The sequence below is a fragment of the Camelus ferus genome, chromosome 11, assembly GCF_009834535.1.
Source record: "Camelus ferus isolate YT-003-E chromosome 11, BCGSAC_Cfer_1.0, whole genome shotgun sequence".
NCBI lineage: Eukaryota > Metazoa > Chordata > Mammalia > Artiodactyla > Camelidae > Camelus > Camelus ferus.
In genome coordinates, this window is record NC_045706.1 from 75,096,246 (window position 1) to 75,109,597 (window position 13,352).

The following is a 13,352-nucleotide window of genomic DNA, read 5'->3' on the forward strand; positions in this document are numbered from 1 at the left end:
GAAAAGGGGTTTTTAAGAAAAGGGAATTAGGTGAGTGATGAGAGGTCCCACTGTAACACTTAGTAAGATAGGACTGTGGAAGACTAAACTTGCTGGGTGGTGGAAGGCAGAGGCTGTCATTTCTGTGGCTGGGAGAGCACTTGGAAAGGTCAACAGTCTAGAGAGACTTGAGCTTCTGAAGTGGGGCAGGAAGGGGCTGAAAATCCAGGCCTGGGTGAGGCCGTGCTGTCGGGTTGGTTCGGTGTTGGGAGCACAGGTGGGACCATGAACAGGGACCTCAGGACTCCTTCCTCCGGAAAGGGGAGCGAGCTTGGCTGTGGACCAGAGGCGGGAGGCTTGTTGGCACGAGAGGCAGTTGGAGGAGGAGACTTTGGATACCCCATTAGCTCTGAAGTAGAAGGGACGGCCGTCGGCTGGTCTTCAGGGGGTAGGGTGAGGACTTGGGGAAAAGGAGTTTGAAGTCGCTGCTGGGAGAAGAGGGAGAGGGATCCAGCTGCAGGCACGTCAGGTCTGGCGGAGCTTGGGTGCCCACGTGAGGCGTTGTAGCTGGGGGCTGCTGTCCGCAGTGGCCGTGTGACCGCCCTGTCTGCTCTCACTGCACACTGTTCATGTTTATGTGTGCCTCTCTAGCTCTCAGTTTGCCAGCTAATGTGGAAGACGTTTGTCCAAATATACCATCTCTGGAGAAGCTCATGGAAGAAATTGTGGAACTGGCTGAGTCTGGGATCCGCTACACTCAGATGCCACATGTGATGGAGGTCATCTTGCCCATGCTCTGCAGCTACATGTCCCGCTGGTGGGAGCACGGCCCCGAGAACCACCCGGGGAGGGCAGACACGTGCTGCACGGCGCTGAGCTCGGAGCACATGAACACGCTGCTGGGCAACATCCTGAAGATCATATACAACAACCTGGGGGTGGACGAGGGCGCCTGGATGAAGAGGCTGGCAGGTGAGGCTGGGCCGGAGCACCGCTTCCCTGGGGGATTCGGGATACGGAGGACTAGAGCCGCCCCCGTCTTAGTCTTTTTTAATACTTTCTTCCGCAAACAATATTCCTGATTACTTCTGTCACGCTGTTCTTTAAAAGACGCAGGTTTGATCAGACACTGGGTAACTTTCCACAGGGTTACTACTCTTAAGTGAGTAAACATTTTCTTGATTTGACAGTCTCTCTAAGAAGAATCCGTGAACACAGCAGTAAAAAGTGGTGATTCTGTAGACAAAGACAAAAATAACACTGAATTTTGACAGTAATCTGCCTTACCGGGATTTGGGGAGGACAATCAAAAGACCCCGTCAGATACTCACATTTATCGATTGTTGCACTCTCTGTACTGAGTGACTGGAAGCAGCTTGAATGCCCGGCCACTGGAGGATGGTCGCGTTGATTGTGTGCACCCGTGCAGCAGAGTGCTGTGCCACCTTCAAACATTAAGGTTTCGACAATGCTTTATGACTTAGGAAACTGTTCAGAATATCATGGAGGATTAAAATAAGAGTTTTAAAAATTTAAGTTCAGAAATATACATATGAGTTTTTTCTTTGATAAAATTTCCCCTAAAAAAATACACCAGTGTCTTACTAATGTGGGTAGAGTGATTATGGTTGATTTTAACATTTCCCTTTTATACATTTCCCCAATGTTTATATGTATGTTACTCTTAGGAGAAAAAATGCCTTTTAAAAAAGGCCTAGCCAGGTGTAGAGCTCTTGCTGACCACTGCAGTGATCACGAAACACATGCGCAGCGCTGTGTGTGACCTGGCTCCTCCGCTGGGGCAGGGGCGGGAACGCCCAGGCAGGTGACGAAGGGGATGAGCAGTGGCAGAAACGCAGTCTCCTGTGCTTTAGGAAGAGGGCCAGGGGGACCTTTTCCATTTGGGGACTTGCTTCTTTGTGTGAAAATAATTGATTTCCAAAGTGGGTGAAAGTCTTTTTTTAAATTCTGAATTAGCTGCCAGTTTCTTTTTTAAAACACAAGGAAGCACAGCAAATTCCGTTCAGTAACTGTTTTGAACAGCAGCTGTGTAATCAGGTCTGGGGCCAGGAAGACAACCGAGGCGTGAGCTGGGTGCTAACGGAAGCCGTGGGCTGCAGGGGAGGGAGGCTGAAATCATGCTGCAACTTTGGTGACCGTCTGAGCCTCACTTTAATGACTGTTTATGCAGAGCCGAACGGTAATGTCTGTCTTCAAACAGTGTTTTCCCAGCCCATTATAAACAAAGTGAAACCTCAGCTCTTGAAAACTCATTTCCTGCCATTAATGGAGAAACTCAAGAAAAAGGCGGCGATGGTGGTATCGGAGGAGGACCACCTGAAGTCCGAGGCCAGGGGGGACATGTCCGAGGCGGAGCTGCTCATCCTGGACGAGTTCACCACGCTGGCCAGGGACCTCTACGCCTTCTACCCGCTCCTGATTCGATTTGTGGACTACAACAGGTAGAGTGTCCGAAAGTCATTTCACTTCTCTAATCCGGTCGTAACCTCACTGGGTTCTCGTGTCCCAGTTGAACTGCCTCATTCACTACTGCTTAGCGATGAGCTTGCTTGTGATTATGACTTAACCAGAGGTGGGTAGGTACGTTAATTTCGCAGTCTGCCTTACGCATGTGGAAGTTAGCAGTTTGACGCTGACAACGTTGAAATTATTTCACATGTTCCAGCTGTGCGCTAAAGCCACTTATGAGCTCTGTGGGCGAGCGTGCCTGCCTCTAGTTTCCTTGGCTTCAAATTTAACCTGAGAGGGTGATTTTTGTTTTTCCTTTCATGACTTTAACAAGTAACTGAGAAGCCGCTTTATGTGTTGCATGACCCAGGGCAAAGTGGCTCCAGGAGCCTAACGCAGAAGCAGAGGACCTTTTCCGCATGGTGGCCGAGGTGTTTATCTACTGGTCAAAGTCCCACGTAAGTCGGAGCGTGTTGCCCCTGCTCACTCTTTGGTGTGTGTCGAAGACTTTCGAAATTTAATCAACTTTCCAACCCCCGTAGTAAACACCTACCAGCGTGTGTCTCAGGCTTGTCTCCTGAGTGTCACGTAACTGGTGAGGAGACAGAATAGGTTCCCCTGGGGAGCTTGAGTTCTGTAGTTTATCCTTCAACAATCACAGAAGGTTTTAATCACACTCCATAAACATCACCGTACCCTCGCCCGTAAATCTCAGGGCTGTGTGCCCACAGAGCTGTGGTACTCCCCCGACCTTCCCTCTGCTGCGTTTGGCCGCCTCGCCCCTGGGAGTCTGAGGGCCTGGGATGGGCTCCTGTTTCCCCGGTCACTTGTGAAGGTGCTGCTTCTTTAAATTCGTTCTGTCATCACACACGTTTATTTCCCTAGGAGTTTAGTTTTGTTCACTCATTAGAATAAAATAAAGCTCCTAGGAATCCTGTCAGTAGAATTTACAAGTACATCTTTAGTGAATTTGCACTGTTTTGTATGCTACACGTAGAACTATATATTCCTAAATCTGAAAAAGATTTTAATTGTAAGAACTTTGTAGTAAAATCTATTACAAAAATAAATACTTACAGATAAAGAAGGAACTTTATAGTGACCTATAATTATTTCCAGTGACTAGTAGAATATGGATAAATGAACATTAGTGTCTCAGATTGTTTCAAAAGCTTAGAGTTTTTGTGTCGGTTATTATTCTGTGGTGCTATGTAAAAGGGAGACTGAGAAAGTAAAAATAAACACCTCAACCTCAGGGTGTCATTAAAGGTCGCTTCCCACTTTATTTCATTATGTTGTTATACAAGTCTGATTAATTTGAAAATGTAATATTTTTAAAAAATAAGACTTTTCTACTTAATATTTAGGATAATAATTATTTGTTGCCTACCTCTGAGGAGTCTGTCAAACTTAATACCAAGATGTACATAAAAACGTACATTAAAAAATATAATCACATAGAGATAATAAAGGAAATAATGGCTTTTTAACATGTCGACTTGTCTCTCCACGCTGACATTCACTCTCTGTGGCATCATGGGAGATTCTTTCAGACTCTTTATGCGCCTCTCATAAAAGCACATGATTTCTTATCCTTGGTAACTCACCTTAAGGGGGATTAGATCATTCAGGGTACTTCCGAAGGGAATTTTGAAATCCAGAGCCCCGAGTAAATCACTTAAGAAAACTAGAAACAGCATATTTTTCCTTGAAGAACTGAGAATCTTCAACTTCATCAATAGCTAAAACACCAAAGAAGTATCTTTAAATTTGTAAGCAACACAGAACTTTGAAATGAGTGTATTTGTCATAATCAGTAGGTTTTTGGATGAATGCCTAATGATACTTTCAAGAATAAGAAAAAAATCTGAATGTGTGTATTTGAATCTCATGGGTATATTTAGAACACACATCTGTTAATATGTGTCATGCATATTCTTCTGCAAATACTTAACTATGTGAATAGCCATAGTATTATTAATAGTAAGTTGGCATGTTAACATGAGCTGAGTGAAAGTTGACGCATGGTCTACTCACTGTCCTTCATACAAACCTTTATTACTCATCGATTACTAACATATTTACATGCTTTAAAATTATTTTATTTGGGTTTTGCTTATCTGAAAAAGGAAGATCGTTTCTTTCTCTTTGAAAACTCTGTGATTATTTCTGCTTTTATTCTGTATTTGCTTTCACTCCTACCACTGCTCAAATTTTGCAAGTGCTTTTATGTTCCTAAATTAAAAGTGAATAAGATAATGTTATGGTATTTGAAAATGTAGGTGGAATAGCTGACTGAACGGGAATTTGCGTTATGGTTGTGCATGCCCTTAGGAAATCTGTTTTTATCCCAAGAGGCAATATATGCTTTTCACCGTAGCTGGGGTTTGAATATTCATTCCATCCCTTGGTAGGTGTGTGACTTTGTTACTTACACTTTCCTCACCTTAGTTTTCCCATCTGTGAAACATACATATTTATGTCTAGTTCCCAGAATTGTTGCCCGTGGCCAAGCAGCCTCATTGGATATTCCACAACTATGTGTCTCCCTTCTTCATGTCTTATACATCAAATGGGTCCTTATCTTTGTAGAAACTTTGGGGTCCTGTGTAACCTCTAATTCCATCAACTTCTTATCTGCGTGACTTTAATTGACATTTCCTTTGGAACTTCTCAGAACTTCAAAAGGGAAGAGCAGAACTTCGTGGTGCAGAATGAAATCAACAACATGTCTTTTCTCATCACAGACACCAAGTCAAAGATGTCGAAGGTACGACTATGATCTGTTTCATTTTCTAGCAGATGTCTGAATGCAACATTCACTAGTTGAATGAGTTGATTTTTTCAAGATCTCTTGAAGGTTTACAACTGGGATTTGGTTATTTGATCATAGTGTCTGCTGGTTAAACACACACCATTTTAAGGGTGCCTGGGCCTTGTTTTACTCAGGTGTGGCAAGACGTGCAGACACAGAAATGAGGGTCACGGGGGGAGAAGTTTGTACTCACAGCTCCCTAGAAATGGAAGGCACGGCATGGAATGGGGACACATGGGGAAGCACCAGGGTCCATCACGAGGCGGGGGATCCAGGGGGCCATGGACAAACACCTTCACTGTGGTGTCTACGGGAACGGCAGGAGAGACAGGGTAAGCAGGGTTGGGGTTGGCTAGTCTGAATAACTTGATTGGGCTCTGTTCCCGGTTGTCTGGTACCTGGCCTCGATGTTAGGGCAGGTGGCTTGAGGTTCGGGTAAGGGAGGAGATTGGGGAACATGAACTCTGGACTGATTGGTTTGCATATGAAAGGCGTGTTTGCAGGCGAGTGTTTTTCTATCTCTAGGGTTTGACAGCCCTGGAAAAGACAGTCAAGGACCAGTAGGGCCCCAAAATGTCAAAGCATCAGAATGAAAAGACACACTTAACAGACACACTCGCAAAATTGCCAATCAGTAGAAATATACATATAATTAGTTAATGTCATGTATGCATCAGGAGTAAATATATGTACATTTATGTGTGTCAGATACATACGTTCAAAATAATTAGCTGAATTGTTTAAGAACCACGTGGATGGATTCCAGGTTCTCACATATGAAATGGAAATTTTTGTCTTCTCAATCACTCATGTTTGGGAAAGAAGAACTTCCTTTCAAAACACTAAAAAGTCCTTGCCTTTATCTTTTGAATTGCCACTAAATATGAAATGAACATATTACATGGAATAACACAAAATATGCTGCCAAATGGCCAAAGATGCAAAACAGTGTGGTACCCTGGCCAAGGAAATCAGTTCCGAGAAGACAGACGCTGGGGCGGTAGGCCCACCCCCTGAACCCCTAGAGTCCATCTGACTTGCTTCACTGGTGACCGCCAGGACCACAACATGTCGTCACCCACACCCTGTCTTATTTGGAGGTATACATGCATGTACTTGATGTGTTGCCCATGAACTCAAAGCTAACGCCCGCTGAAGCGGTGCGTGCTGGAACATTTGTCCGACCACTGCCGGCTGTCACTTCGTGTGGCTGTGCTCCTGAAAGACTCGTAAGAGATGAGACAGTTTTCTCTGGGCCGACAGTCCGCCTCAAGAGTGGGGAACACCTCCTTCAGGAGGGGCTGTGCTCAGAGCACACACTTCACACAGGGTTTGAACTGAAGACTTAGTGAATTTCTCTGCCTGGTCAGCATGTTGCCAGCTCAGACCGGTGTTAACAGAGGCACAGAGAGAGGACGTGAGAGGTCAGCGCTTCCTGGGGGAGGATGACAGTGACTGCAGGGTGTCAGCACACTCAAGGAATCAGAGGTTTTCCGAGCAGAGGTCTTCAGCTGGTCCCCCACGCAGGGATAACCCAGGTTTCTCTGGAGCGCCATGTCCAAAATCGGGAGGGAACACAGAACAGGCGACGGGGGCCAGCTGACCAGTCTGGAATATGGGAGCCTGGGGCGGGGAAGTCCTTCAGCTTCAAGCCGAGTGTGTGTAGCCCGGAGAGACTGTGCGTGTGTGGCTGGCCACGGTGCTCTGGTGGTCCTACTTTTCTTCTGTTTTGAGGAACCACCATGCAGTTAAGAGTGGCTGAACCAATTTGCCTTTCCACCCACAGTGTGTAGGGGTTCCCTTTCCTCCGCATTCTCACCAAAACTTGTGATCTCTAATCTTTTTTATGAATAGGCTCACTGCCATACTTAGTATGTCCAAATTCTCAAAAACCACAGGTATCTATGTCTGGTGGAGAGTCGTGGGCTATTTCACTGCAGGAGTATTAGAAAGTGCTTCCCTTTTCCTTGGTCTTCTCCCGCCCTAAATTTTAGACGAAATTGTTAGAGCTGTATTTGTGGCGCATGCTTGTGTGTGTGTCAGAGAGAGACAGACAGACACACACACACACACACGGACTGATTTAAGAGAGAGGTCATTTATCCTGCTTTCCTCCTTAAACATGCTGCTGACAGAAACCATCAATGAGCAATCTGTAATAGGAATAGGAAAGAGTTTTATTTGAGCCAAACTGAGGACTGTAGCCTGGGAGACACAGATTCAGGAAGCACTTGAATTGTGTTCTGCTGGACTACGGCATAGGGGAGGCTTATAAAGGCAAAAATCGCAAGCTACATAAGTTGTTTGTCAATTATAATTGGAGCTGGCAAGACGTAAGGGTGCTTGTTAAGTAAGATCGGTTAGGATCTGAAATGGTTGCATAGTAACCAGGGGGAGACCTTGAGACTGTAAGGTCGCAGCTGGCAGCGGCGGGCAGATACTGTTTTGAGAATGGCTGGTAGTGTCCTTCAGTCTGATACAGCTCAGAACTTTCAGGTTCTCAGGGCTGTAGGAACGTGTCTGAAACCACATCCACAGTGGCCACCTGGCACTGCTTTGGATGCCTGAACCACAGTTACTCCATTTTAATTTTTTAAATGCATTATTGTCTTTAATGGTTAAAGCAGATGTACAATGCACACTTGACAGGCCGCAAAATAGGCTACTCTCGCCTGTTTTAGCATAAAATTTAAGTTAAATCGTGTATAAGCCAGAATGACTTCCCCATACCTCAACATGTGACAGTTTCCTCCATCAGTGCCTACATATTGACTGTGTTGTTGTGTATTCATATCAGCTTCAAATGTTAGGGAATAGATGGAAAATGAAATCCAAATTCTATAGCTTTAGCAGTTCTGCTCAATTATTGAGCAGCTCCTGTGGGTGAGGTGCGTGCAGTGCTTGGTTCTGCATATACAAAAAGGAGCAAAATGGCTTTGGCCACTTCCCTAATGGAGCTCCATAGTCCAGGGAGGAAACGGGCCCTGAGCGAGCCAGACCGACCGGCAGAGAGGTGCAGGGGGTTCTGTGATGGCTTGTTAAATTTTTTCATACCTGTGGTGGACTGTGTCACCCATATTGTTCAGAGATTTATTAACTATTCTTTTCTGTTTTCAGACTTCGTGTGGTATAGAAAACAAGATTCTATTTTGAGCATAAGTAGGAATTAATTTATCTAGTGTTTCTCAAAATCAAACAATGTATAGTTTCCTTTAGGGTTGGTTTAAATTATTTTTATTATAAGGTCACTTAAAGAGTTCCTCCTTCTATAACCGTAAAACCAAAAACAAAGCTTTACAGGTTAAAATCAAAGAAAACTTAGACACCAATAAAATTTAGACTTTAATGTGTTGAGTAATGCTGTTTTGCTAAAACTAAATTACCAGTATTAGATAGAAATATGTTTGCATAATTTGTATCAGCTTGTTTAATTTTTAGGATGGTGATTCCTTGTTTGGGTAAGTATTTTTGTCACTGTGGTTATGTTTCCTTTTAGCAAAGAGCTCATTTAAAACCACTGATCCATTATTTTCATGGGTTAACTAATTTAATAGTACAAATTATTATACACTGTTCTGCTTCTACTTGCTGAGAATAATGTCTTACAAATTGATACAGATACAAGTGGGATCCACGCAATAAGTCATCTCTTGGGAACGTGCAGAAAAGCATGCTTGTTGCTACGGTTCTGATATTAAAGGTTTGATGCATCAATAGATACGTGACATATGTAGTGACATATTTATTACATATGTTACATTATCAACATGATGCATCAGCTGCCATCACTGTATGATTTCAGTTGTTTCAGTACTTTGACTATGCAAAGAACTTCTTTTCACCATCACGTTGTGATAAATTTCGCCTTCCTTTGGGGAAAGCAAATCATTTGTATGTTAAATTCTCTTCTGCTTTTTTCTCAGCCCAAAACTATTACAATATGTCATTATAGTGAAACTGTCTTCAATGTTTGATTTATTGCTACGAAGAGATTTAACATGCACAAGAAGTGGCGACGGGGCAGTAGTTTTAATTTTAACCTGGGAATGTGCCTCCGTAATAGGAGGAGGAATACTCACTACCCGGGGAGGGTTAGACTCTGTCGGTTGAGGTGGCCCTGCTGCAGGCGTGATTCTCAGCGAATCACAGGAGAGCTCTGCAGGGTCGTGGCTGTGCTCAGCTGGGAACAGGTCGTCCAGAGGTCGTCCTGAGTATTTAAGTCACATCCGTTAGCATATTATGTCTCTTTCCACCGAGTGGGGGTTAAGGCCTTGGGAGACAAGTCCTCAGCCTGTATGAAAGGCAGGCGTGCTTTATGAGAGTTTGATATATACCACTTGTGTGCGTGTGTATTGCAAAGCAAGCATTTGTCAGAACAGACCCCATTTATTCTTAAACGTTTTCTCTTAAGCACTGAAAATTATGAGGCATACAATATCTGAAATTGCCATGGATTTTTCATACGTCCACCTGCCTCTCTAAAACTACAATGTGCGTTTTCCTTCTCAAGTCATAGAGAAATAGTTCCCAGTGCAGGCTAGTGACCGGGGACTCTTCGAGTAGGACTTGACGTCGGCAAGGGTGCCGAGAAGGAGAGGGGGTGTGTTCCTAGCAGGATTTTCAAACTAGGGACCAGCAGAGAACGAGGAAGGGGAGGCTACAGTCGAGTCAGAAGGCCCCTCCCTCACCCTGTGACATGTGTGTCGTCGCTCCGCAGGCAGCCGTGTCTGACCAGGAGAGGAAGAAGATGAAGCGCAGAGGGGACCGGTACTCCATGCAGACGTCGCTCATCGTGGCGGCGCTGAAGCGGCTGCTGCCCATCGGCCTGAACATCTGCGCGCCCGGGGACCAGGAGCTCATCGCTCTGGCCAAAAATCGGTTTAGTCTGGTAAGGGTCCTGTCCCTCCTGGTGGACGTGACCACTCGCCCTCCACACGCTCTCTGACAGCATCTCATTTGCTCCGACTGTTTTATTAATAAGCAGTTTCTCTGCACAGGCCCTAGTGCTCAGATGCAATGACTGCCTATATGTTTTTTTGGAGGCTGTTTTTATTTCTAAATTATGTTGATCACCTCCAGGGCGTATTGAGAAACCAATAAAAAAAAGTGGCAACGAGTCACTGGTAGTGGGAAAAAAATGGATTTCATCCGAACTCCTCTATAAAATTTGTCGTGAGAGGTGGCTGCACATTTATGAAGGGTGGTTTTTCAGTGTTGGAAGGATGATGTCCTGTGCCGACGGAGGCTGGATAGGATGTTGACTTTTAAATCAGCAGCCTTTCCCCTGCAAGCAGTGAGGCTGATGTTCTCAAGATTTCTTCGTGGCCTCTCTTTTTATTCTTCATGGCTACACAGAGAGGAGGCAATTTTTGGAAAGTACCAATTGGAATGGTTCTGTTATGTCCACGTGCCTGGAGGACACCCCCCCCCCACCTCGTGCCCACACGGGACGCCTCCCTGCACGCCCAGACCGCAGGAGCGGGCTGAAGGCAGGTTGCAGCAGGCTGGGCTGCAGGGACGTGGGCCCGCCGGCCACTGCCTAATAGCTGACTATCGGGCTCTGCTCCTCATTATTCCCGGGCCTTTGGGGGTGGTGTTGGGTGCTATGCGGCTTCGTGGAGGTCCAGAGACGGCTGGAGACATACTTGTGTCTGAACTCAGGGGAATGCGCTTCTGCCCGCTGCTGCTGTGAACCGAGCTCCACTGAGTCTAGTGCACCTTCTGTGGAGTTAAAGTAGACACTTGTTCTGTTTCAAGTCACAACAGTATCGGGAGATTGTCTGAGCACGTGTTAATCCTATAAAGATGCTTGTTCAGACGTGTACCATTGCAAAAGAGGTTCGGGTTGTTTCTGTTGACTTGAGACAGTTGTGCTTTGTAAGACTTCTTTTAGGTAACACTTATTTCTTGACAGAAAGACACTGAGGATGAAGTACGAGATATAATCCGCAGTAATATTCACCTTCAAGGCAAGGTAAGCCAGATGTCACTCTAGAGCACACTCAGTACCTGTCAGTCAGTCAGTCAGTCTGGGAGAATAGTACTAGACTGATGTCACTTTAACAGGTAGGACAGTGGAAATACATTACTTTAATCAGTTGTTATCCTGCTTGCAAATACTGTTGTATTAAAGACTTGCAAGACACAAAATGGTATATTTTTAAAACAGACCATCAGAGACGGTCAAACTTTGAAAAAAAAAGATGTCTCCAGTTGAAATAAAGGTTGACTATTTCCTCACATAGCAGTTGAGAACCTTTGGGGCACGGAGACAGGTGTCTATGAGAATTTGAAATTTTATACCTAGTGCTCAGAAATTAAATATGCGTACTTACGAGTCATTAGTACACAGGAGACAGTAAGGGTTACTGTAACGGGAAAGCCCGTGTATGCGTCTGCTTGTGCTCTGCAGAGAAGCATGAGTGGAGATCAGGGCAACACCTGCGTTTCAATGGTGGGTAAAGTACTGGCCAGAGGTGGCTTCTGTAGTCCCAGCATTTACCATTGTTTGGAAATGCTTTCGCACTGGAGGATAAACTGTTGGTTTGTTTACAGAACCTGCTATGTGATGTGAGAAGTCTAGCGATGTATTGTTTTGATGCAACTGTTTGCTTCTGTTCTGGTGTCCCTTCTGAGGATTTTTTTTTTTGGACTATGAAGATGTCCAAATGTCAACAAGTATTGACTACAGTATAATGTATACCTTTCTGGGTATTAAAATGTTTCTTTCCAAAGACCCAAACCATACTTTTTTCTTTTAACACTTTGGAATAAAATGATAAAAATGCAACATGCTTTCATTTATGCACGGCGCATGAGTATTATGTAGAACAAGTTTCATGTGCGCTTTGTTGTGTACTCAGCCCTAGATTTAGTAATAACTTTAACAGAGGAGGAGATTCATTCCTGTTAGAACATGGTCTCTTTTCAGGTGGCAGAAAGATTTTGAACATTTTTTAGAATGTTTGTAGAGCCTCCAGCTGACCCTCAGGTTTACACCACGTACAGTGTGTCTGAGGAGGTCACGTGCCCCTACAGGCTCTCGCGAGCCCGGGGGACTTGAGGCCACACCCTGAACGGAGAAGGGGAGTGCTGAGTGCCTCTTAGGGAGCTTGTGCTGCTCTCAGGAAATGGTCAGACGGAAAGCTGCACCCTGGATAAGCAGAGGGAGCCCCTCCCACTGCGTTCTAGAGGTCACTTGGACAGTTGACGTTGTGGATTGGGGAGATGGGAGAGAGAAGAGCAGAGAAGGAAACGCACTTACACCAGCATCTCGCCTCCAGACGTGAGCCTGTGATGAGGGGCTGTGAGCTCTCACTCTCCCTGACGTTTCCTCCCGTGCTTTCCATGCTCCAGATTAGGCACCAGACTGTGGGAATATGCACCCTTGTGAGAGTGAGTTCTTTTGTTCCCAGCTCCTTCTTCAGTACGTTGTCCTGAAATTGGAGGAATGGTAATCCTAGGGCCAAGGGGGAGTAACTTTATATTGGAAGGAACAGAATCTAGAAGTACCATAGTCCTCAGATGAGAAAAGGTACATGGAGAAAAAGCACTCTGTTTTATCAGAGGACAGACGGTGTCTGCAAGTCATCCAGTGCTGTACCAAGCCCCCGCTCTGCTGCCAGGTGAAAGCTACTTCTAACGTTTCAAACTGTGCTCTCTCAGCTAGGAGCTGGGGAGTTCTGGATGTTTTCCATTCACTTCCATTTCATTACATTCGGCCTCCCATTTTTAATGGAAGTATTTCAGGGGAGGAGAAACGTAAGGTACTGCTCTGCCTGTTTCTAATGGCAGTTATTCTATGTTATTTCTTTGAGGTGCTCTCTTCCTCTGAAGATGCTTGTAATTGTCAGTTTCTGTGATTGAAAATAATCTTTCCTAAACATAGTCAGAATTCAGTTGTATCTTTCACTCGGGAAATTTGATAGTGTTAAAAATCAGAGTCCTCAGATGCCTTGATTCTAGGAATATGATTTGACAGGCCTCCACTGAATTGATATCCTCGTTTCAGTGAGACTGAGTCTCTGTTGCAGAATCCCTGTGTCTGTAGAGGTAAATTGACTATGAAAGGAGAAGGGAGAGGTAAAAG

The 13,352-nt window shown here is 44.9% G+C and overlaps 1 protein-coding gene across 1 annotated transcript in view; it reads left to right on the forward strand.

Annotated features, from left to right (window-relative positions):
- The window catches only part of RYR2 (ryanodine receptor 2), a 543,213-nt gene that overhangs the window by 447,316 nt on the left and 82,545 nt on the right, over window positions 1–13,352 (forward strand). Inside the window, exons 68-73 of the mRNA XM_032491926.1 lie at window positions 631–951; window positions 2,201–2,441; window positions 2,819–2,906; window positions 5,126–5,218; window positions 9,981–10,151; window positions 11,178–11,237. Coding sequence (XP_032347817.1) covers window positions 631–951; window positions 2,201–2,441; window positions 2,819–2,906; window positions 5,126–5,218; window positions 9,981–10,151; window positions 11,178–11,237 — 974 coding nt within the window. The remainder of the gene's footprint in view (window positions 1–630; window positions 952–2,200; window positions 2,442–2,818; window positions 2,907–5,125; window positions 5,219–9,980; window positions 10,152–11,177; window positions 11,238–13,352) is intronic.